Consider the following 22,732-nt stretch of genomic DNA (forward strand, 5'->3'; position numbering starts at 1 on the left):
ATGGAACACAGATTCTATATTTGTCTTTGAAGCATTTCCCCAGCACACTAAAAAACAACATTTATTACCTACCAGAGCACAATCACGTCCTCCAGAGATCCTGCAATGTCCTGGAGACCATCAGAAAATCAAAGATTGTCCCAAGGAGAGGTCACCTGCAGATTGAAGTGGCTTTTCAAGGTGAATGAACCAGCCTAGAAAACATCAGAGAAGGACTTATAGCAAATGTAGAACTCTTGCATTTAAAAATATAAAATAAATGGTACTGCCTGGTCTTTTCTGAGATCAGAGAAGCTGAGGGGGTTCCCAGCCTGCTCCAGAGCTGGATCCATCCCTGTCCTCACCCTGTGACAGGACAAAGCCACGAGAGGGTGCCCGTTGTGTGAGCCCTGCTGTGCCCAGGCTGCTGCTTTCTGCTCCCAAGCACCTGAGCAAACTCCAGCAGAGCACCAAAGGGTTTCCTTTGTGACACAATTCACTTCAATCCTGGATATTGTCATGGATCCTGTAGGATCTCTTGTTTTCTGCCTGGCCCCAGAAGCAAAGGGGACATGCAGAAAACTCCCCAAGCACTTCTGTGTTGCCAAGGGCTGCACCAACAAATCCCTGCACACAGGGAAAAATCAGAATTTTACCTCACTGGGACAAAAAGGGACAGAATAACTTTATTTCTTTATTTCTCTCCTATTTTCTACTGAGCAAGCCAGGAGCTCTGGCTGCAGCCTGCAGTCCTCTACCATACAGGGAGAGCACATGCAGCAGGGAGCACAAAGCAGGAATGTTTTATTTGTCACTGCTCAGGCATGGTTGGAAAATCCCCAGCAGGGAGTGTTTACGCTGCCAGTGTTTGCACCTCTGTCTCCAGGCAATGGCCTGAACCCTCCCCTCTTCCCTCAACCTGCACCAGCAGCTCCAGCAAGGAGAGCATCTGTCAGCCCAGCAGGCCATGGGCACAGCTCAGACCCCACATCAAACCCAACCTGTGCTCCAGAAGGAGACAAGCAGCCCTTTCCCTGGAATTCTCTATATATAGCTTTGTAGAATTAGTGTCCTTTGCAGCAGGAAGGGCAATTTTTAGAACAAAACATCACATATCTACTTATATGTGGATCGGTTCCTATTATTTATTTTATTCCAGCCATCCTCAGGGACGGATCCTGTAACCAGTTTAGCAGCAGCAAAATCATTATTCAACAATCTGACAGCAGAAAAGGGAATAGCACAGCTGGCAACCTCCCTCCCTGTGACCCATGAGAGTGGAACAGAAATACAGCACAGCCCAGTTAGATGAACTTTTTCCCACTCTTTTTCCAAATTCCATGATTCCTTCCAATGTTTTTGCTGCAGAGGTAAAGCACTGCAAGCTTGGGATGAACAAAGGGAAATGGTTCTGGCACTCTGCAGATTCATTCTTGTCCTAATGGATGAAGGTTTTCATCCAGAGGATTCCAAAATAGCAGAATTTATTATTTTTTTTCTGCAATGATGTAGTCCCTGACTTTAGTGTTGGAGACATGAACAGCAACAAAACCAACACTGCCAGCTGGGGATGGCTCTTCTGCCCAGTAAAACAGAGACACGGTTCTCTTTGTCCAGAAAATCTAAATTTTCCAAGGATTCTCAGGAAAGAGTGCAACAAACCCCACGGGCACTTTCCAGCTACCTCCAACTCTCCTCTCTGTGTGTTCAACATTTGACAGCCATCCTCAGAGACCAGAAATGCTGTAGCACCCCACATGCCACAAATCTCAGCTGAAAAAAATGAAAATATTATGGCAAAAGAGGAAGCAAGAAAAACCCCTTTGCACTCGGATTTCCATCCCCAAGGCAGCCACAGCCACATTTTCTGAGCCTTTGCCTGCTCCTGTCTGGCCCCAAGTCTGGGGGATTTTTGAGCTGTAGAAGCAGATTTGAGGTTGCAAAGTGCAAGCTTTCTTTCAAAATTATTTTTTCCGCCAATTTTAATTTTTGTTTTAGCCCCAGAGCAAGACATGAAATTTCTTGAGCACAGCAAAGCCTGAAAAGTGAGAGGCAGCCCCAGGAAGAGTCCAGCTGCAAACTCCACCAGCTGCAGCCCTTCAGCCCCAGCCCTGGGCAGCTCCTGGGACTTACAGAAAGCATCTGCTCTTTGTCCCAGCCCTGGGGCTGTCACATTTCAAAGGCTCCCTCTGCGAGCTCCAGAGGCAATGGAAAATATGTTCAGTTGCAAGTGGGGTCACAGGGAGATGGAGGAACCAGCTCGTGGATACAGCTCCCTGTGCTGGCTTTGGAAAAACAGGGGGGGGAAACTCACCAAAGTGTGCAAAGCATCTGAAGAACAAGGAAGGTTTGATTGCACCTCTGCCCCTGAGGAAAATAGGGAATTGGGAACCACACAGAGCAGAGATGGAGGGGTTTTTTTTTAGGAAAATTGCAGAGAGAGCTCTGTGAGTGGGGAAAGGTCAGAGCCTTCCACAGAGGCACAAGGAGCAGGCAGAGTGTGCTGGGGTAAAGGAGGGGTTTGGGTGCCCAAGGTTCATCTCTCACCTGCCAGGAGCTGAGAAACTCTGACCAAAGCACATCCAGAGGGTTTGGAGAGCCCTGGAGCTGCACTGGGAGCTGCTGGTGCCTTTCCATGGCAGGGCTGGGCCCCCAGAGCCTCTGTGCTTCAGACAGAGGAGGGAAACTGCAGCTGTGCCTCCACTGCCACTTGTGAGAGGTTTTTGTGTTTGGTCAGAGCCCTGCAAAACCTCCCCCTATGCACAGAAAAGGTTCTCAGTGGGGTTTACCTGTCAGGGAGAGGACAGCTCAGCTGTTGAGAAGTTCTTGTGTAAATGACTGAAGGGTTTCCTAACAAAACATTGGCATCTGGTAAGAGTGGACCCCAAAATTCTATGGGGCCTCTTGACCACCATCCTTCACCCATGAGACTGCTGGGCTGGGGTGGGACTGGGAAGCTCTGGGGATGCCAAGGCCCTGCCTCACAGCAGAACATTTCTGGTGCAGATCAAAAGACAAATGAGCACTGCCAAGCTTAAAAAGAGAAGCAGGTCCAAGGAAGGGCTGAAGAGGAAGGTGATGCTGAAAGCTGTCAGTGCCCACAGCCTCCCCACACCACCAGCAAGGTTATTTATTGAGAGTCCAGCCAGGGATGGCAGCTCTGATCCTGCCTTTCTTTACAATCTCCAAGTGTCCCTGCCACAGCAAAGCACCAAGCACAGCAATAGATTTATCACAGGCCAGATGAGCACCTTGCCAGATCTTGGGAACACTTAGGACAAAGCCATAGATGGAAAAAGCAGCTGAAGGCTTCACAAAGCAAGAAAACAACAGAAGGTGGAGCAAAAAAAGTCAGTTCCCACTCAGAGTCCCAGAGCAGTGAGGCTGGAGGGGGAATTGCCCAGCACAGGGGGGAGAACCCATTGAAGTGCAGGGAATACATTTTAAAACAAAGTTTTGCTGCCTGTAACGTGCGTGCAGTGAGGATTAAGGTGATGGTGTCCAAAAGGAAAACCTCCAAGGCTCACTCAGAGTGGAACTGAGACAGAGATCTCAGGTTGCATGGTTTATCTCACTGGAGGGAAGGTGAGACAAACCTTTCCTGGGATTCTCACCAACCTTCCCCTGGACTGGAAGGTGCATCCAGGGCAGCACCACCTGCTCCAGGCTCAGATGTGGCTGCACAAACTTACATGGAGCTGTGAAAAACAAGGGTTAACCCTCACAGCAGTAATCAGGAATCTGATAAGAACCTACAGTCCACACTGATAACACCTCCCCTCCCTTGCTGAGAAAGGCAGAAACTCTAAAAGTGCATCCAAAAATGAACATTTTCAATTAAGTACACTTGCTGTGTTGTTTACAGAAATTTTACATGTTATGACTGTTGAATAGAGTGAAAAGTGAGACAGCTCATTTTTATCTCTTTTCCCACAGAGTTTACAGCAGGCTGCAAGTCACAAAAAGGAACAAGGTCCTTGCAGACATTTGCAGCAGGACAGGATGCCCATCATGAGTAACAGGAAGCAAAAACCACACACAAAGTGTTGGCCCATCAGTCTCTCAGGGGCCACGAGCAGGATTCTGCTGCTGTTTGTTACAGAGACAAAGCAACCCATGAGAGTCCCAGAAATCCACCAGTGAAAGTTTCAGGTCCAGGAAATCCACATCACCTCCTGTGATTGTAGGGAAACTTGCAAAGAATTTCATTCTGGAAGTGTGAAATGGGGATCCTGACGTGGATTAGCCACAGAGCCCTGCAGGTGCTGCACAGGGTGAGGGTTTGTCCACCCACATCTCTCACCAGCACAGAGACAACTCCACCCTCAGCAGCTTTTAGGACTCTACAACACTTTTTATTCCAAAGCACTTTAGTGCAGTCCCTTGTGACAGGGTTCATCCTCAGCCAGGTGATTCCTTGGGCATTATCCATGGGCATTATCCACATTATTCCATCAGCATTATCCTTGCACAGCTCAGAGAGCTCTGCCTTCCCCACTGCCCCAGCAATTCACTCCCACCACTGGATCTTTAGGAATAGTAATAAGAAAGTGTCAGGCAGAGAAAAGTCAAGTTAAAAACAGTTTCTTCAGAGGAAATGAATCATTAAAGTGCATGACAACGCTGAAAGCCACAGGCTGAGCCACAGTCCTCCACGAAATGCACTTTGCTGCTGACAGTGCCTTCAGCTCTCCCAGCTGCAGGGGGAAGAGCAGCTCCTCTGGAGATGGAGGCAGGTGCAGGGGAGCTGTCAGAGCTCCCTGGGCTGTCTGTGCAGAGGAACCATCTCCGTGCCAGGTGCCTGGGGCTGCAGCAGCGCCAGCTCCTCGGGGGCAGCTGCTCGCGGTGGTTTCTGTGCTGGTCTCCAGGAGCTGGTGTCTGCAGCAGGGACACAGAGCAGCCCCTCATCAGCAGGAAGCTGACAAAGGGACCCAGCTTTAGAAGGGTGAAGGCTCAGGGAACACCCAACACACACCACAGAGCGTCCTAAGCACTGCAACCTCCCCAGTCCTGGCAAACTGCAGGGGGAATCTGCACTGGAGGATGTGTCCAAAGCCACTGGAGCTCCTGGCCAGGCTGAACAAGATTTTTCTAACAGGGAAACAGCTCTGATTTCCATAGAGTTCCTTCCCAGCTCTACTAAGGGAAGCCAGCAAAGGTCTCAGGCAGAATCTGACAGCACTGCCAGAGTTAATGCCCAGATTCAGGCTCTGAAAGCCCTGTGATTTTAACATCTGCAGGATGAATGAGCCTAAATTTTACCTTTCCTAGGAAAAGCTTCACATATTTGGGCTACTGAGCCAAAAACAAGAGCAGCCCTTGCTTTTCCTCAGCAGCATTTCCTGCCCCTTTCTCCCAGAGCTGGATAGGAATGGCATCTCCTTCCTCCTCAGTGTGTTCCCAAACTCTGGCCAGCCCTACACTAAACCTTTATTTTCTCAGCTCACAAGGGATGCTGCTGTGGGGAAGCAATTTCAAGTTGGCCTGCCTGGAATGCCAAAGACATAACAACATGCCAAGAGCAGTTTGCTGAGCAGGAAGCTGAAAGGGAACTGCAGACCTTTCTTCATGATTAAATTTACCTTCTGGATTTAGTTCTGAATCATTGGTGCTCCCAGGTTCTTCCTTCAGAACTCCCACATCCTTTGCCCAATCTGTCCATTTAATTTCCTCTACTCTGGAGAGACAAAGTGACACAAGACACTGATGCCTGGAATGCAGCACCCCAAGGCAGATCTCGTTGTTCTGCAGCCTCCCAGCCCAGCTCACCCTGCCAACACCACCCTGGTGGTCTGCCTGCAGCAGCAGCACCTTACAGAGCTTTTTGTTCAAGCAAAGATCTTCCATAATCAAAGCTCCATGAAGCAAAATATCTTTTGCCCCTGTATATTGCCCCCTGTTCTGGTTTCAAATTCTCCAGCTCAGGGAATGTTGTTAATACAAAGGTGGCAATGCTGGAGGATCAATTAATTCTCAAGCCTCCAGCCTGGAATTTGGATGTAGCCAGGAGTGTGTGGTTGATCAGTGCTGAAATTCCCTGTGGTGCCCCAGGCTGTGACCCCACAGGAGCTGGAGAGTGAGGGGGGAATGGTGACTCTGCCTTACCTGAAGCACCACCTCTCATCTTTCTTATTGAGCCCCACGGACATGAAGCAGCCGGATCTCCTCTTCCCCCCCTGGCGCCACAGCCAGGCCTTCTCTATTTCCAGGATGGCAATTGCCCTCTGAAAGAACAAAACTCACAAAATCAGAGAAGCCAGGGCACAGACAGAGCCCAGCCCAGCCTTTCCCCACTCAGAAACTCCTTGGGCTCGGAAAATCCCCAGGGAAACCAACCCCAAAGTGCTCCTGAAGTGGAACCCAACCCCAAAATGCTCCTGAAGTACTGCCCCAGGTTACCCCTGCAGAGAGCTGTAAATACACCTAAAAATGAACCTAAAATTCAGCTGTAAATACACCTAAAAATGCACTTAAAATTTAGGTGTAAATACACCTAAAAATGCACTCCCAGGGTGACAACTTCATGTGAAAGGCAGAATAATAGCTGAGCTTAGGACAGACATGTGGCATTCATATTTTCTGAAAAAAAAATCCCTTAAGCCAGGGTTTTTCTCCTGGGAAGCTGAGAAGCCTCAGAGAAAAAGGAAAACAATAATTGTCTGATTTGCTTCTCCTGTGTTTTGCTCCTTTGGAATGTGTTTGGAGATTGTTTCATTGGATTCTGGTGTGAATTATTTTGACTTATTGGCCAATCAGGACCAAGCTGTGTCGGGACTCTGGAGAGAGTAATGAATTTTCATTATTATCTTATTTATTTGTTATTTCATATTAGCATTATATTAGCCTTCGGTAAGTATCCTTTCTGTATTCTTTTGTATAGTTTAGTATTCTATATCATAGTATAATTTAGTATTCTATATTCTGTATTATATATTTAGTATTAGTTAATATAATATAGTAGCATAAAATAATAAATCAGCCTTCTGAGAACATGGAGTCAGACTCATCATTCCTTCCTGCCACAAGGACACCCCACAAATACAGCGTGGGCTGAAGAGAGAAAAAAACAAGCAGGATGGGACTTGAAGGGCTAAAGATGGAATTGGACAATCAACTGCAATATGCAAATGGAGCAGAACTTAATAAAAATGAGAGACCCCGTGACCTTGTGACCATTCATCTTGGGTTCATTTTGTGCCCATTCTGGTTCATCTTGGGTTCATTTTGTGCCCATTTTGGTTCATCTTGGGTTCATTTTGTGCCCATTTTGGTTCATCTTGGGTGCAGCCCTGGCTGGGCTCTTGTGCTGCCCAAGGTGCATCCATTGAGCAGATCCTTTCAATAAATCTCTATTTTATTCTTTAGCTCTGTCCAGCCTCTGTTCTAGGCCAGCCTTCACAAGTCATCAGGGTAAGGGCATCAGAGAGGAGCCATGCAGAGCTTTGCTGGGCTCCAGGGCCTGCTGGGGCAGCTTTGCTTGCAGGGTAATTGAATTGTGGCTCTAAAGAGACATTTCCTGAGCTCATTCCAGCAGGCTGAAGAGCTGAGTGAGGCTGCAGTGCCACAGACAGGTTGCTTTGGCTCCCCCAGCCCCAGCCTGGCTGAGCTGGAGCCAGTTGGTCTGTGCAGCACAGCTGGGACACATCAGCCTCCTGCTGGGCTGGGCCCACCTGGTTCCAGCACCAGGGTCAGGCCCAGAGCACACCTGAGGGCAGCCCAGGGGCCAGGCTGACCCTTTTTCCTCTGGGGCTCAGGTCTGAGCAGCTCCTGTGTTTTCCTGTGGCTGCAAGGAGTTCCCAGCTGGGAAACCAGGGTGGGGACACATCCCAGCCTCCCAGGCTGTGTCTGTGAGGAAGGTGAGGGAAGGGGATGAAGGGTTCTGCTCAGGGCTTGCAGCAAGGTCAGAGCTGGCAGAGGTATCAAGCCAGCACTCACTTCATGTCTTTGTGTTACCAAAGAAGTAAATGCTGTTCTGTGAGGAAGGCAGTGGCACCTGGGACTCGGTTTTGGGCCTCACCTGCAGCTTCCAGACGCTCTTGCTGTAGCCAGAAATATCCGTGACGGTCTCGCTCATGAGGGCAATCAGCATGTTCAGCAGCAGGATGTAGGTGAGGATCACAAACAGCAGCAGCAGCAGCATGACAAAGTACCTGAACCTGGCGTGCTCCTGGAAATCCAGGTCCCCCATGCCGATGGTGATCTTGAAGAGCTCCAGGGAGACGCTGAGCAGGCCCCCGTACATGGCATGGCTGCCCGAGCTCTCCAGGGGAGCCAGGGACTTGTTCTGGGACACCGAGGGGGCATCGCCCATCAGCGTCACCAGGGCTGCGGGGAAAACACAACCTGAGCCCTCAGGAAAGGGATTTGTGCAGCTCAGCCCACACAGAACCCAGAGAGGGCTCACCTGCAGCAAAGCCAAAGAGGAAGATCATGTAGACCAGGAGGAAGCGCAGCAGGTCCCTCATGATGGTCTGAAACACAAACCAGGGGAAGTGCTGGGCTTTATCTCACATGAAATCACCAGGATGACCTCACACATTGCCAGCTGACACAAACCAGCCCTCAGGAAATCTGACAGCAAGGTTTCCACCTTTTATCCAGTTTTAAAAACTGCAAATATGTATTAAATTACTTCAATAGGTAAATAATATCATTGGCAGCTTAATCTGACAGTGCTGTGAACTTCTTTGTTGCTCTGTTAGTATGAACAAGTAAATATCCTGTTAGCTCCCACTATGGCTGTTTCCAAATAATTTCAACACACACACCACCCCTCTCCTTTCCACAAATGGTGACCAGAATTCTTCCCTGGCACCTCGTTTCACCCCTGCTTTGCCTTTCCAGTGCCAGGTTCCTCTGTGGATCTGGAAACACTTCTCAGGCCACGCTGAGCATCTCCAGGGGGCCCAGACTGGTTTTTAGTGCTGTTTGGAGCTGGATTTTGGCACCTGGGATGTTCAGCAGTGCCAAACGAGTGATTTGCTGCGGATGAAGACACTGACCCAACCTCATCCTGCAGCACCTGTGCTTCCACAGGACACCAATCCCAGCTCCTTCACTACTTGCACCTAATTCTTTTTGCGTGTGCTAATTTTACTGTGACCACTACAAACACTGCAGGCAAAGTAACTGAAGTTTTGCAGGCAAGCAGAGCAAGGAAGCAAAATGACTGTTGTTTTTAATAGGTATTAATATCTGTATTGATTCCTGTCTACTTCCCCTTCATTTCATCCTCTGATGAAATCCTCCTGACCCTCCTGTAGGATGAACAGTTGCCTCTAGGCACCCTCTACACTATTTGTTCCAACACCAGCGTTTCTGTCAATTCCCTGTTCATTTGCCAACTGCACAATTGTTTAGGAGATTCTGAGGACCAATTCTCATTACTCGGGAACCAAAACAACACATGTTGAAATTTTGGTGGCAATACCAGCCCAGAGCCTCTCCCTGCAGGGGGTTTTTTGGTACCTTCTGGATCTGCAGGGGTTTTTTTGATACCTTCTGGATCTGCAGGGTGTTTTTTTGGTACCTTCTGGATCTGCAGGGTGTTTTTTTGGTACCTTCTGGATCATGACGCTGTAGATGCCGGTGCGCTGGAAGCCGCGGGTGTAGTAGAGGGTGTTCACCCAGCCCAGCAGCAGGGAGAACACCATCACTGCCACGTAGTTCTCTGAGCTGGCTCCATACAGCACTGCTGACAGCAGCAGGGAGAAGGCCTGGATGAAGCTGGAAGGGGAAAAAAAAAAAAAGGAATTGGCAGTGGCTCATCTCAGCAAAAATGGCCCTGGCAGATCTGCTGTGCAATAAAAGGTGTTTGGGGAGGCTGCGAGGAGCACTCAGAGCCCACCCAGCAACAAAAACAGGCTCAGGAAAGAGGCAGCAGCAGAGGTGCAAAGAGAGGGGAGCAGAGGATCTGGTTTTCCTGCTCTCCAGCTCTGTGGCAGTGCTGGGGCAGCTCAGCTGCACAAAGCAGCAGCTCCAAGCTGTGGCAGAGGCCAGGACTCACATGAGGATCTCGATGCAGCTGTCAGAGCACATGGTCTTCAGGGACTGGCGCCTCCTCCTCAGGTACAGGCTCTGGGGAGCAAAATCAATGCACCATTCATCAGAGCCAGGCCATGTGAGAGAGGCAGCCCTGCCCTGCCCTGCCCCAGGCAAAGCTCTGCTCCACGTGCTCCTCCTTTCATCTCCAAGATCCCCAATTTCATCCCTCCCAGATGAAAAAAGCCCTTATTTATAAAGGGCAAGGATAAACAAGGGTGAATCATGCCTCAGCCCAATGGCTTTATTAATAGCCTGCATTAAATGCCAGGGATGCATTTTAATGCCATAAATCACAGAAGTCTCTCAGAATTATTTGCTGTTGTGGAACTGTGATCCCCCTTGCCCAGCAACCTGGCTTGTGCTGCCCCTGCCACTGCAGGTCACACTGAGTGTCCCAGAGCAGGATTCCCTCCTGCACGTCCTGGTGTCAGGAGAACAGATCCTGCTGCTCCATCCTGTTCCTTTTTCCCCCCCTGTTTTACAATGGAACCAGACAAGAGATCCCCCTACCTGAGCAAAGATCAGATAAATGCCTCCTAACAAGATAATGATCAGTCCAGAGACCCACAGGAAGCCTCCAGCTGTGAACTCCACTGGGAAGGAAGGCTGCAAGACAAAACCAGAACCACCCAAAGCAGTGGAGACGGGCAGGGACAGTGATGCCAACCACCCACATCTTTTAAATCTGCTCCATCCATCCAGAAAAAAGGCTGGACCTACCTTTACCCTTAAGGGCTGATAGTATGCAATGGCTGTGAAGATGATCATGAATGACAGGTAGGAGACAAAGCTGAAGTAGAACCTCTTGGAAGCAAAGGTTTCCCATTTTTGCTGAAGCAGTTTGTTCAGTGGCTCCAAAACCACCATCTTGTACCGGTTCTGTGGGGAAACAAGGAACCAAAGTGCACCTGTGTGCCAGCAGGAATGGGAATTCACCTGGGGATGGTCTTTTTAAGGGCTGGAGCTGCTTGGCTTCAGCTGGGGAGTCGTTAAGGGGTTATTTAGTGTGAAAGATAACAAATATTGCATAGAAGTCACTTCATTGAGGTATTTGAACAAACTGAGGCTTAAGACAACCAAAGGATCAAAATTTCTCTCAAATTATGGATGGTCAGAGCCATGCCAAGCAGCCTCCAAACAACATCATCTGCAGATATCCCCATGAATCATTCCTTTTTCAGAGAAACCATCACCTGAAAGCCCACACGAACTTGAAATGCCACAGTTCCAAATTCATGCCACAATAAATATCCTGTTGGCTGCCCACTATGGAAAAGGAGAGGAAAAGCCTGTCCTGGAGCTGAGGTGAGAGGCTCACCGGGGTGTCACTGCTGTAGGCCAGGATCTCCAGCACAGAGTTCTCCTCGAAGCTGTCCAGGGAGGACAGGTCGTAGAGGGACACGTGGATGGGGCCGTAGGTCCACTCGGTGAACTTGCGGGACAGGTGCCGGTACGGGGGCTCCTGGATCTCCCTCTGGATGATGTGCCTGAAGATCTGACACAAACACAAGCCTGTCCCTGTGCTGCAGCTGCAGGAGGACACCCAAAGCAGCACAGCTGGAGCTGGGGCTCATCCAGCACCTGGGCCTGGCTAAAAGCAGGGAAACAACCACATCTGGCTGCCCCAGGAGCGAGGCACTTTCAGCCCAGGGAGCAGGGACAGGGCAGGGGCAGCAGGGACAAGGCAGGGGCAGCAGGGACAGCTGAGGCTCTGCAGGACACAGCTGGGTGGCTGGGAGGTGCCCTCCTTTGTGGTCACCTCTGGCACTGCCCCTGCCAGCAGCATCAGCACGGGTTGGGTGCAAGAAGCTCCAACCCCAAATCCCACCAGGGCTGCAAATCCCACCACCCCTGTTCCTCACCAACTCCAGGGCTGCAAATCCCACCACCCCTGCTCCTCACCAACTCCAGGGTGCAAATCCCACCACCCCTGCTCCTCACCAACTCCAGGGTGCAAATCCCACCACCCCTGCTCCTCAGCACCCCCAGGGCTCCCCCCTGGCTGTCCCCACCTCCACTTTGCCTGTCTTGGCAGCAAGCTGCAGGGGATTTAAGCCATCATAGTTGACAATCTCCTCCAGTTTGCAGGTGGGGTCCAGCTTGACGCCCGCCTTGAGGATCTCCACGTAGGTGCTGCTGACAAACTTGGTGTTCTCCTCGGTGTCATCTGCAATCATCACCAGGGCGTGCAGCACCGTGTTGCCCTGGGTGTCCTGCTCCTGCAGCCTGGCTTTCTGGTGGGGGTTGTTCAAAAGGTAATCCACCACATCCAGCTGGTTGGTGCAGGCAGCCAAGGAGAGGGGAAGCTCACCTGAGGAGATCAGGACACAGCATTTGGAGGGGAAGCAGGAAGGGGTGAAAGAGGATTCAAGAAAGGAGGGGAAAAGCAGTCCTAGAAAAATATGTTAAATATATATAGAAATTTTATATATATATATATATATATATATATATATATATATATATATATATAAATTTTATATATATATACATATATATAATATTTATATATATAATTTATTTTATATTTTTATAAAATATATATTTTATAAAAATATAAAATATATTGAAATTTATTAAAATGTATAAAATATATTTAAATAATGTATAAAATATATTTAAATATATATTAAATATATAAATATGTATTAAAATATATTAAAATAATGTATAAATATATTAAAAGAATATATAAAATATATTAAAATAATTTATAAAATATACAAAAATAGCCCAGAGTTTTATCACTGAAACACAGAAAGGTTCTGCCTCAGTGTCTCTGGATTCTGAAAGGGTTTTACAATAAACAAATACTCTGTTTCTGGGGCAGCTGAAACACATCTCAAGCTGATCTCTCAAATGTGAACCAGCCAAGTATTGCTGTCTGAAGCCACTCAGACAGGATTAAACACATAAACCCAAGGATGATGGAAATGCACAGTGAACACCCCAGATATGAAAGGATTCTGCTTTGTAAATAAGTCAAGGGCTTGATTAAAGGGCACTGGAGATGGCACCAGAGGGGCAAACCCGTCCAGAATTTGTGGCATCACACACAGCGTGGCAATAAAAACCCCAGAGGAACATGTTCCACAGTGACTCACCAAAATAAAAGTAAACTCCTTCTTTCTTCTTCCTGAAGAACTCCCCGTGGGCCCTGGCATGGACATCAGCTCCATTCTCCACCAGCAGCTTCACCATCTCCAGGCTCCTTTTCTCGATGGCAATGTGCAGGGCAGTCTGGCCTGGGGCACAGCAAACCCTGTCACTGTGCCAGCCCGGGGGACAGCAGGGGTGTCACAGCCTCAGGGCGGGCAGGGCTGGCAGCTGAGGGCTTTCAACAGCCTCAAAACCACCAGAAATTCAAAATCAGGGCAGGCAATTCCCCCTGCCTGGCACCGAGGTCCCAAACAGCCACGGGAGGGTTGAGGCAGCCAAACAAACTCATTTAACAACCACAGATCACTTCACTTTTACAAGTGCTTTTTATACTTTCCCAAGTAAATAATCTCGCTTCTTGGGTTATTAAAAGCATGTATCATTTCTGTTTTACAGACCAAGGAGGGTATAACTCAAGGCTGGAGGAGATGGAGCAGCAGAATCAGAAATAAAGGCTGAGTGTGCTGTGTGACCCGGGGGCTGCAGGAGCTCCAGGTCCCCTCTTTTCCCTTTTTCCTGCTCTTCTCACAGGAATCCTTCCTTACCTCTGTAGAAACAGTCAGAGCAGGACACGTTGACAAGTGGCCTGGGGTTCTGTGTCTTTTGGTCTATTTCCAGCAGGACTGGGATTGTGTCATTCTTCCCATTTTTTAAGTTCAGCAGGGCTTTCATCAAGCAGGTCTTCCCAGTCTTTGCATCTGGCAGGGAGAGAGGATTGAATGGGCTGTGGGTGTGCTTTGCACACAGCTGTGGTGCTTGATTCAGAGATCAAACACAATCTTCATTTTAAAGGTTTTTATCAGTATTTTTAGCAGTCCTGAGGCAAAAACCTTAGGATATATTCAATTAATGACATTCTCTGTGGTGGTGTTTGTTTCCCAGGATGAGGGAAGAGATGAGAATCTTGACTCCATGTTTCAGAAGGCTGATTTATTATTTTATGATATATATTATATATTATATTAGAGAAAGAGAAAGGATTTCATCAGAAGGTTAGAAAGGAAGGAAAGGAATGATAATAAATTCTTGTGACTGACAGCTGGACTGTGATTGGCCATTAATTAAAAACAACCACATGAGACCAATCAAAGATGCACCCATTGCATTCCACAGCAGCAGAGAATTATTTTTTTTACATTTCCTTTCTGAGGCCTCTCAGGAGAAAAATCTTAGCAAGAGGATTTTTCATAAAATACGTCAGTGACAATTCTCCACCCTGGGGTGAGTATGAGGAAAACAAAAGAAGACAGAGGGCAAAGAGAAAGCGAAGAGCCGGGAGCTCATCCCCTGCCGCCCCTGCGGAGAACAAACCGCCCCAGGAGCGGGGATGTACCTGTGTACTCGGAATTGGTGAGGAATTTGGAGTTCCTCCTTAAGTACTCCAGCAACCCCTCCAGGGCCTGGGGGCTGCCCCTGACCACGGCGCTGAACAGCCGCTCCCTGTCAAAGCGATTCGGGTCCTTCTGGCTGCGGGACAAAGCGGGGAACAGTCAGGGGTGCCGGGGGGAAGGAGGAAAACGCCAAGTAATTGGTTTTAAAATTTTTAAAAAATTTAAAATAGTTTAATAGTAATAAAATGGTTATAAAAATAGTAATGTAATTAGAGTGATAAAAAATTTGGATAGTTGGGATTTAGGACAATATGAGGCAATAAAAACAAAGAGTTATGGATGGTCCGGGTACCTTTTTCTGGGCAAAATAAACCCAAAAAAAGGACCCACGTGAACAGAGGATTAACTTTTAAAAACAATAGCTTGTTGCATATTTATACACTTCATACATGATGCATAAATTCTATTTAAACAAAGGATTCTGTCTGGTCAGTGCCAACTTAATTTTGACAGTGTCTTCAGGGCTGAAGAAGGTGGGAAGAAGTATATCATTTTATATAATTTAAATATAATAATGTAATAAATAAATACAATTTAAATATAATAAAAGAAATATAATTTATTATACTTTATTATATATAATATTTATCATCTATAATAAGTACTATTAATAATACTAATAATACTACTACTACTAATAATTCTCTTTCTCTGAAATATTTAGGTGTCCTGTGGCTGCTATCTGGTGTGAATACTTTATTCCTTTCTTTAAAAAAATATCCCACATGCATAGTTTCTATTTTAACATTATGTTATAACCTAAAACTATATTGAATACACTACTTGAAAAAATTAATACAGCATAACTTTCTAACATAACACATATAATATTCATTTTAATATTTGCAAAAAGCCAATCATAAAATACACATTTTCACAGGAAGGTCTGGAGGGGGAAGTTCTGGAGAGCAGGGACAGGAATGTGCCACGAGCTCCAGTGGGACAGTGGAAGGAAGGAGGGAGATGGAGGAGATTTTGTTGGGGGCAGAAAAAAACCCACATAAATGTTTTATTTTTGAGTCAAGGGAAAAATAGAGACAGTTATTTCCCAGAATTCTCCTAAGTGGCTGCTCTTTCCATCAGCTGGAGCTGTTCCCAGAGCCGGGCTGATGTGCAGCCCTGGCAGGAATCCAGAGCAGAGAGAGGAGCCCGGGACCAGGGTCAGGCCCATCCCTGGGGGCATTCAGTATTAGATTTAGTGGGATTTAGTGTGGGTTCTTTTAGAGCAGACTTGGGACAATCCATAGGATCAGGGTGGATCACCTGGACCAACCCAAATTGCTCAAACACCCCCCAGTTACTCACTTGCTGACGAGTCCTGGCCGATAATTCAGATTAATCTTGATTTTAGGGGCAAAGTCACTGCTCTCCTTCTGGTAAGGTGTCTCCAAGGGCTGTGGCTCTCCTTTCCTTCCAGGTCCTGACCTTTCTTCCTTTTTGCTGGGGGCAGGTTTCTCTTCCTGGGGGCTGTCATCAGTTTCCAGCAGTCCCATGAGCCTGTTCCTCTGAGCTGGGCCTGGCTGCCCATTTGTGAATTTATCCATTGCCAGGAGAGATGGTCCTGCAGGTCACAAAGAGGTTCCCTGTGGGGGGCACTAAACCTGCAAAGGATGGGGGGAATTAACACAATTTCTTCCCAAAACCCAAAGGTGTTTGGACACAAAGGGAGTTCCCAGGTTGACCACAGGTCCCTCGAGAGGGAGATTTGGTAAAACTCTGCGTGGAGGAGGAGTATTTGAATAAAGGATCAGGGTGCTAAGTGGGGTTCCAGTGGAGGAGAGGTTTAGAGGCAGCTCATGAAGCACAGGCAACTGGTGTGCAGCACATCTGAGCCCCCTGAGTGGGATGACCTCACCTGTTGGCAGCAGCACAGGCTCCTGACATAAAAGGCAAGGAAAGTGGCTCTTGAGGGGTGTGTGATCGTGGTTCTTGTCTCAGTGCAACCAGCACAGGCACAGGCTGCTCACCAAGTGGCCAAGAAGATAAAGGTTCACTGGGGGCCCTCCTTGGAACAGGGATGAGTTTGCCCACAGTCCCTGCTGGGGAGTTTTACAGGGAAAAACACCTGCACAAAGTGCCTGGCATTTCATCCTTGATGGGCAAAATGACCTCCTCAATATTTGGAGCTGCTGGTTGTGGATGTGAGCACAGAATTGGAGCTCCCAGCTGCAAGGCAAGCACAGTCCCAGCCCTGGGAGCCTGCACAAGCACAGCTCTGCCCAAGGGCAGCAGCACAGCAGAGCCCCCAGCCAGCCCCTTCTCTCATCTGAGAAGGATGTTCTGGGTTGAAGAGCCAAAACAGAGTTTCCTGAGCTCTGTTTTCCTCTTTGGGGACATCTCTCCACATCCTGTGGGCGCATCTCAGACCACACCCAGGGCACAGAGCCCAGGTCAGCATCTCACAGGGTTTGAGAGGCAGAAACTGAACATCCACAGCCACCCACCTGCAGCAGAGCTCTGCTCAGCAGCTCCTCCTCATTCCCAGGCACTCCCTCCAAAGGGTTAACGGGTTTGCTCTGAAGAGAAATCTCCCTTGCTGGGGCTACAGCCAGACTCCATAGCCTGCACCAGCAAAGAGGTAAATGGACACAGCACGAGCATTTGGGCTGGGAAAAAAACCACAGCTCTGGGCAGAAAACAGCCACCAAACACCTTCATGCAGCTCACAGCAAGAAACCTAAGGGCTGGTTTGGAGACAAACCGTGGTGATAATGCAGACACTCAGTTTAGTCTGCGCTCCAGTGACAAACATTCCTCTGCACACACCCTTCAGTCCCCTCAGCCTTGCTTCCCTCCCCACAACACTTACTGGTGCATCTGCCGAACCCTTTAGAAGGATATCTGCACTTCCACAACAGTCTGCTCGTGCTTTTCTGTCTTCCTCTCCCCCAAATCATTCCTCAGCTGCAGTTTCCATCCCTCCACGGCGCTCAGGAGAGTTATTTACTGCCAGTCTTGCACAGACAGAGCGTCTGGGTTAAAAGCAAGAGCAAAATGGTCCCATAAACCAGGACCCTGAGAGGGATCCCCCTTCTCTGTGCATCCCTGGGAGCTCTCTCTGCCTCCCAGCTCCACTGGCACTTCCCAAGAACTGAGTTCTGCTCCCTGAGCCCTCTCCAAGCCCGGCTGTCAGAAGAGCTCAGCGCTTACCAGAAGTTGCTGCAAGCTCCACCCAAAGCTGATCTGACGAGGAGTCCCCACGGGTCCTTCAGAGGGGAAAAAACTCCCAGCAGCAACCAAGTCAGGCACCAAGAGGTGTCAACTGGCCTCAAGGCAGACCCAAAATCATTCCCATCCATGGGTGAGAAGCCGTGCAGGGAAGCCCATGTTCATCTGGCAGTGGCACAGCGTGGAGCTCCTGGCTGCTCCATGAGGGAATCCAGGGATGCTGTGGGAAGGAGCAGCCCCAGAGCCCTGGGGTTCACCCAACGTGTGGCTTTTTGCAGAGTGAAGGAGGCTTGCACAGGAAATGACTGGCTGGATTTCTCACTGAAGGGGAGAGCCAATGAGTGCAGTGCTCTTATATGGGAAAGCTGCTGCCTACTGCAAATTCAGAATGTTTAACCCCTGCCTGCACAGAGCCTCTGCCTCCCCCACAGCCCCCCGAGCCCCCCAGAGCTGCCCAGGAGCAGCAGAAGTGCCTGGAAGAGATGAGGCTGAGCTTGGTGTGGGAAGGCAGCTCTGCAGAGCCCGGGGACACAGCCTGATGTGCCACCAAGGGCAGTGCCAGCTGCTCCTCAGGGCTCAGGGCAGCCCCAGACCCTCAGGGCGCTGATCACTCCCTCTGCTCCAGGGCCTGGGTGTGCTCCAGAGGAGAAAACTCCTCTCCAAATAGAGAGGCTTCCCCTGGGAGCAGGGATGAAGAGTTGGGCTTGATGATCCTTGGGGGTCCCTTCTGACTCAGAATATTCTGTGAAATCTGAGTGGATGCACCCCCAGCCCACAGCTGACTGTCCTGGGGCCCACACACCCCAAAAGTGCTTCACCTTCCCCTCCCAGAGCAGGGGACAGCGGCCCTCAGCTGTGGGGACACTGGGGTTAGGTCCTGCAGGGTGACACCAGCACCAGGGAAGGCAAACCCCAAATCCCAGCAGCCTTTCCCCAGGGAATGCCGCTGCCCTGGCTCCCACCTGAGCTCCTGATGCTCCACCAAGCCTTTGGTGTGACCCAGAGCTCAGCTGGGAATCCCCATTAATGAGCAAAAGGCCAAAGAGCCCTTCCCATGCCCAGCTCCCAGCTGGGGCTGGTGTTTCTGGGATTCCCAGGAGGGAGGTGGCCCAAAAGGACAGAGCTGTCCCAGCAGGACACACGGAGCCCTGGCTGTGCCTCCCTCCTCCCAAAGCTGCCCTGAGGCACAGCAGAGCCTGGAGCAGCCCCCGGGCCTGCAGGAGGCTGCGGCACCCCCTTGGAACAGGAACTGTCCCAGCTTTGAGCAGCTGGGAGGCCCCTCCCTAGAAACGCACCAAGAAATGGCACAGGGCCCTTCCCTCCTCGTGGTTTGGCAGAATATTTCAAGCTTATATCTGAAGATTGCTGTGTTTTAAAATGAAGCAGGTCCAGCGACCACACAAAGCTGCTTTTTTATCCATGATGGATTCTTAATTATTAATTCAGACCCACGGAACAGCCTATAAAGAAGAGATAAATGCAAGATCAGGTCTGATCTCTCCAACCCCTCCCTCATTGCAGCCTTGCACTGATCTAGCCCAGTTTGCTGTAGCTGTGTTACACTTTATTTACTTTATTTTTATATAATATATATTATAAATTATATAATATGTTATATATTATAATATAAAATATACACTCTATACTATATTATATATACTATATATCATATAATATATGATATAATATATTATATAGTGTGTGCAAATATTATATATAAATGTTATATATGATAATGTATCTCATATGCTTATATCTATAATATAATATACAGTATAGTATATATAATACACATTAATACATATTAATATATATAAATATATAATATATAAAGATATATTATCTGTCTATATTATAACTATAAATGAGTAATTCACAGCAGGAAAAGCAATGTCTGGAACCTGCTTAAGCAAAAGGAAGCAAGAGGAGGATGGTGGTGTTTGGAAAAGATGCAAACAAGAACATTTACTGAAATATATATTCTGCATTCACCTAAGTTCCCATTTTTACCAAATACTGAAAAACATAACAGTCCTGTGATTGATACCATGTTTTCAGTAGGCCGTAAATAGAAGTTCAAAGTCACTTGTAATTTAGTTACAGGATTGATCTGTGGCCACTCAGGTGTAGCAGCTCAAAATCATCTTCACAGGAGGAGGAAAACCTGTAATCACAACATGCAAGGGTGGAGAATTAAAATACAACAGGTAGGCCAGCAAAATAAAACAGAATTTCTTTTAAAGGTGTATTTTCACACTGGGGAAAGCATCAAGTGTTTTTGCAAGGCCCTTTCTTTTTTTATTTTTTCCATGTAACTGTTACATAAAAGCCACACTGAAATGATGAATTTGAGCAGCTTCATTTCTTAGTTACAGATGGAAATCAGTACCTCAGCCAGTGCCCAATCTGAAACATAAATATTCCTAAATGTAATCCCTTGTCAGAACTTGTCTGATAGCCCAGGGAACCCAATTAATCTACACAAGAGCATTTCTGGAGCTCCAGAAGCTCCACATCAAAACATTTATGGCTCCAATCTATATTCCTGGAGGGACCCATCCAGCTCTCTCCTCCCTAAAATGGAAATTTCTTTCTACTTGGTGCATCCCTTTCTGTAGGATCAGAGCCTGCAGGAATGCTCTGCTGACAGTCAGGGAGCAGCAGAGGAAACTCCGGATGGAAAAGAACCGGGTTGTGGAGGAACAGTGACATCCTGTGGCCACCGAGGCAGCCGAACTCCTGCTGCTTTTCAAACAGCAAAATTGGGCAAAAATCTTTAAAAAACACCCCTGGTTGCTGTGGGTGAGGCTGCAGAAATACTGAGGGATTTATTCCAAATATTCTCAATCCTATAGGATTATGTTGTGGGGCAGCTGAGAAAGGAGAAAACCCCAAATGTATCCAAACCCAGCATAATGGGGTCTTTCATTTATCTTTCTATAGGTATAAATAACTTTTTAAAGCACATAAGACAAAACCCCAAAATCTTGGCTGGTTTTTCTTTTTGGAGTTTTGTTTGATTTCTTTTTTTTTTTTTAAGAGAGAACAGACTAGAAATTAACTGAAGCAAAAACAAAAATCTCAAAGGCCAGTTACAAAACTTAGATTACAGCAGGATTAAAAGAAGTTACCAGAATTTGTTGTAAATCTGGGAGCATTAAGATTATTCTAATAGCATAGAGATTCTCACTAAAACATATCGAATTATTATTTTAGTTATGAATAGTTGTCTCTAAGCAGACTTTCGAGGTACCACCATATTGTAGGAGTAAAAAAAGAGTATTTTAATAATATCAATCATTTGTATTGCCTGACACCTTACTTTATGTTAATAACTTTGGTGTAAACACTGCATATTATACAAATTCATATTCACATTTCCTTGTGATTCATATCCATTTCCTTAATTTACTTAAATTACAAGGATTTTTTTCTCATTAATGAAGAAATCCTTGCAGTCATTTCCTGGAGCACCCCAGGTACCAGTGGAGGCCACAGTTCTAAACCAGCTTGGCTCAGGCCAAAACCCAGAGCAGAGGGACCTGCAGACCCCTCCTGTCACCTCCCCAGGGTCCCTGGCCCTGCAGGGCACCCCAAACCCCAGCAGAAACGTCAGGAATGTTGTGGGACTAAGCCCCTTTCTAACTCAGAAATGGGACAACCGAGAGGCATTTTAAAAACTCTTATTCTGTTTTTAGTCTCATTTGAAGGGTGAGACAATACAGGTGTTACATGCTACACAAACCTTCTGTCAAATTTAACAATTAAACAAAATTAAACAATTTTCTACAAATCTATTTCCCACAGAATGTCAGTTTATCCAGTGCCCACCCCAAACCCCAGCAGGAAAATCACTTTATTCATGTTTATTCAGTGCTTTATTCCTGTGGGGCTGTGAACTGCTCAGGGACTTCAGGCAGGGCTGCAAACACCCAGCCCAGGGATGGCTGGGGCTGGAAGGGACATTTGGAGGTCACCCTGCCCAACCAGGGCCACCCCGAGGTGGTTGCCCCAAATTCTTTCCCTTATGGCCTTTCAGTCCCTCACAGGAAATGCCTGCACAGCCTCTCTGGTTAAACTGCAAAAAGCACAAAAGCAATTGCAGGAAAACTCAAACTAAGGGAAGTCTCCTGTGGCAGAGACAGTAAATGTTTATTTAACTTTGTATTTCTGCTAGCTCAGCAGGCAGGAAAGCAAGCCCTGCCCCTAAAAAACAAAACCCAATCACGGATGTAACCCTCAAACGACACTGAACCTGCAGTGTGCAGTTTTCTATGAGAACAGCAACTTTATGGTTTAATTTCCCTTACTTACCACAGATGCTCAGTGAGGAAATCCAGAGGGAGCAAACCAACTTCCACAGCAGGGATTTTATCTCCAGGGATGGGAGGGGTGCCTGGCACCGGTTTGGGGGCAGGGCAGGGCAGGCTGTGCCCCATCTCAGGGCGAGCAGCTGCCAGAGCTCAGCAGGTGAGGACAGAGACAGCCCCACCACAGCCTGGGGTGTTTTTGGGGAAGGGCAGATGGAGATTCCATCCATCCCCCTCTGAACACCCTCCACCGCAGCTGAACCAAGCCCAACCCCACCTGCCTAAGCTCCCTTAACCCACCTCATAAAAAACAAACCCAAACCCAGCTAACCCAGGTATTATTGGGACCTCCCTCTTTTGTGCAGAGCCCACCAAACCCGGCAGTTCTTACCCTGCTCAGTCACCCACTGCCCTTTCAGGCCTCACCTGCCCACCCAGCACACAACTCCCACTGTGACCAGTCCTCCCCAGACCAACACCTCCATCCCCAGAGCCCCTTCAGGGCAGTGCCAGGCACTGGCAACCCCCACACCCCACCCAGGGCCAGCAAACTCAAACCACAAGCCCAGGACCTGCAGCAAAACCCACCCCATGCAGGGGCCACCACACCATTCTGTGGGGTCCTTATATCCCACCTGGGAGCAGAGTGCTGCTAAACTCTAGGAAGAAAAAACAACATGG

The 22,732-nt window shown here is 47.9% G+C and overlaps 1 protein-coding gene across 2 annotated transcripts; it reads right to left on the bottom strand.

The window, feature by feature from the left end:
* Positions 1–1,110: 1,110 nt before the first annotated feature.
* On the bottom strand, positions 1,111–17,706 carry LOC139599946 (transient receptor potential cation channel subfamily V member 2-like). Of its 2 annotated transcripts, none has more exons than XM_071447693.1 (17): positions 17,383–17,706; positions 17,018–17,135; positions 15,879–16,174; positions 14,516–14,649; positions 13,728–13,880; positions 13,128–13,268; positions 12,036–12,334; positions 11,342–11,518; positions 10,744–10,902; positions 10,534–10,629; positions 9,986–10,056; positions 9,540–9,705; positions 8,384–8,450; positions 7,997–8,304; positions 6,085–6,203; positions 5,562–5,656; positions 1,111–4,857 (listed from the first exon to the last, which is right to left on the bottom strand). In XM_071447693.1, exons 3-17 carry the CDS (start codon positions 16,115–16,117, stop codon positions 4,730–4,732), a joined length of 2,352 nt encoding a protein of 783 aa, XP_071303794.1. In that variant the 5' UTR covers positions 16,118–16,174; positions 17,018–17,135; positions 17,383–17,706; the 3' UTR covers positions 1,111–4,729. The 2 variants fall into 2 exon arrangements, with proteins under 2 accessions (XP_071303794.1, XP_071303795.1); XM_071447694.1 differs by having other exon boundaries at positions 1,111–4,897; positions 17,383–17,705.
* Positions 17,707–22,732: the final 5,026 nt, after the last annotated feature.

Source organism: Agelaius tricolor, unplaced genomic scaffold (genome assembly GCF_023055355.1).
Source record: "Agelaius tricolor isolate 1412-34295 unplaced genomic scaffold, bAgeTri1.0.p SCAF_25, whole genome shotgun sequence".
Classification (NCBI taxonomy): Eukaryota; Metazoa; Chordata; class Aves; order Passeriformes; family Icteridae; genus Agelaius; species Agelaius tricolor.

What these genes read in the sequence shown, in the direction of transcription:
- LOC139599946 (XM_071447693.1), bottom strand. Translation starts at nt 16,117, where the DNA reads ATGGATAAATTCACAAATGGGCAGCCAGGCCCAGCTCAGAGGAACAGG. An exon ending in CACCAATTCCGAGTACACAG is followed by an intron (nt 13,881 to 14,515) that starts GTACATCCCCGC and finishes TCTCCCTGCCAG; the next exon opens with ATGCAAAGACTGGGAAGACC. An exon ending in CCTACAGCAGTGACACCCCG is followed by an intron (nt 10,903 to 11,341) that starts GTGAGCCTCTCA and finishes GTTTCCCCACAG; the next exon opens with AACCGGTACAAGATGGTGGT.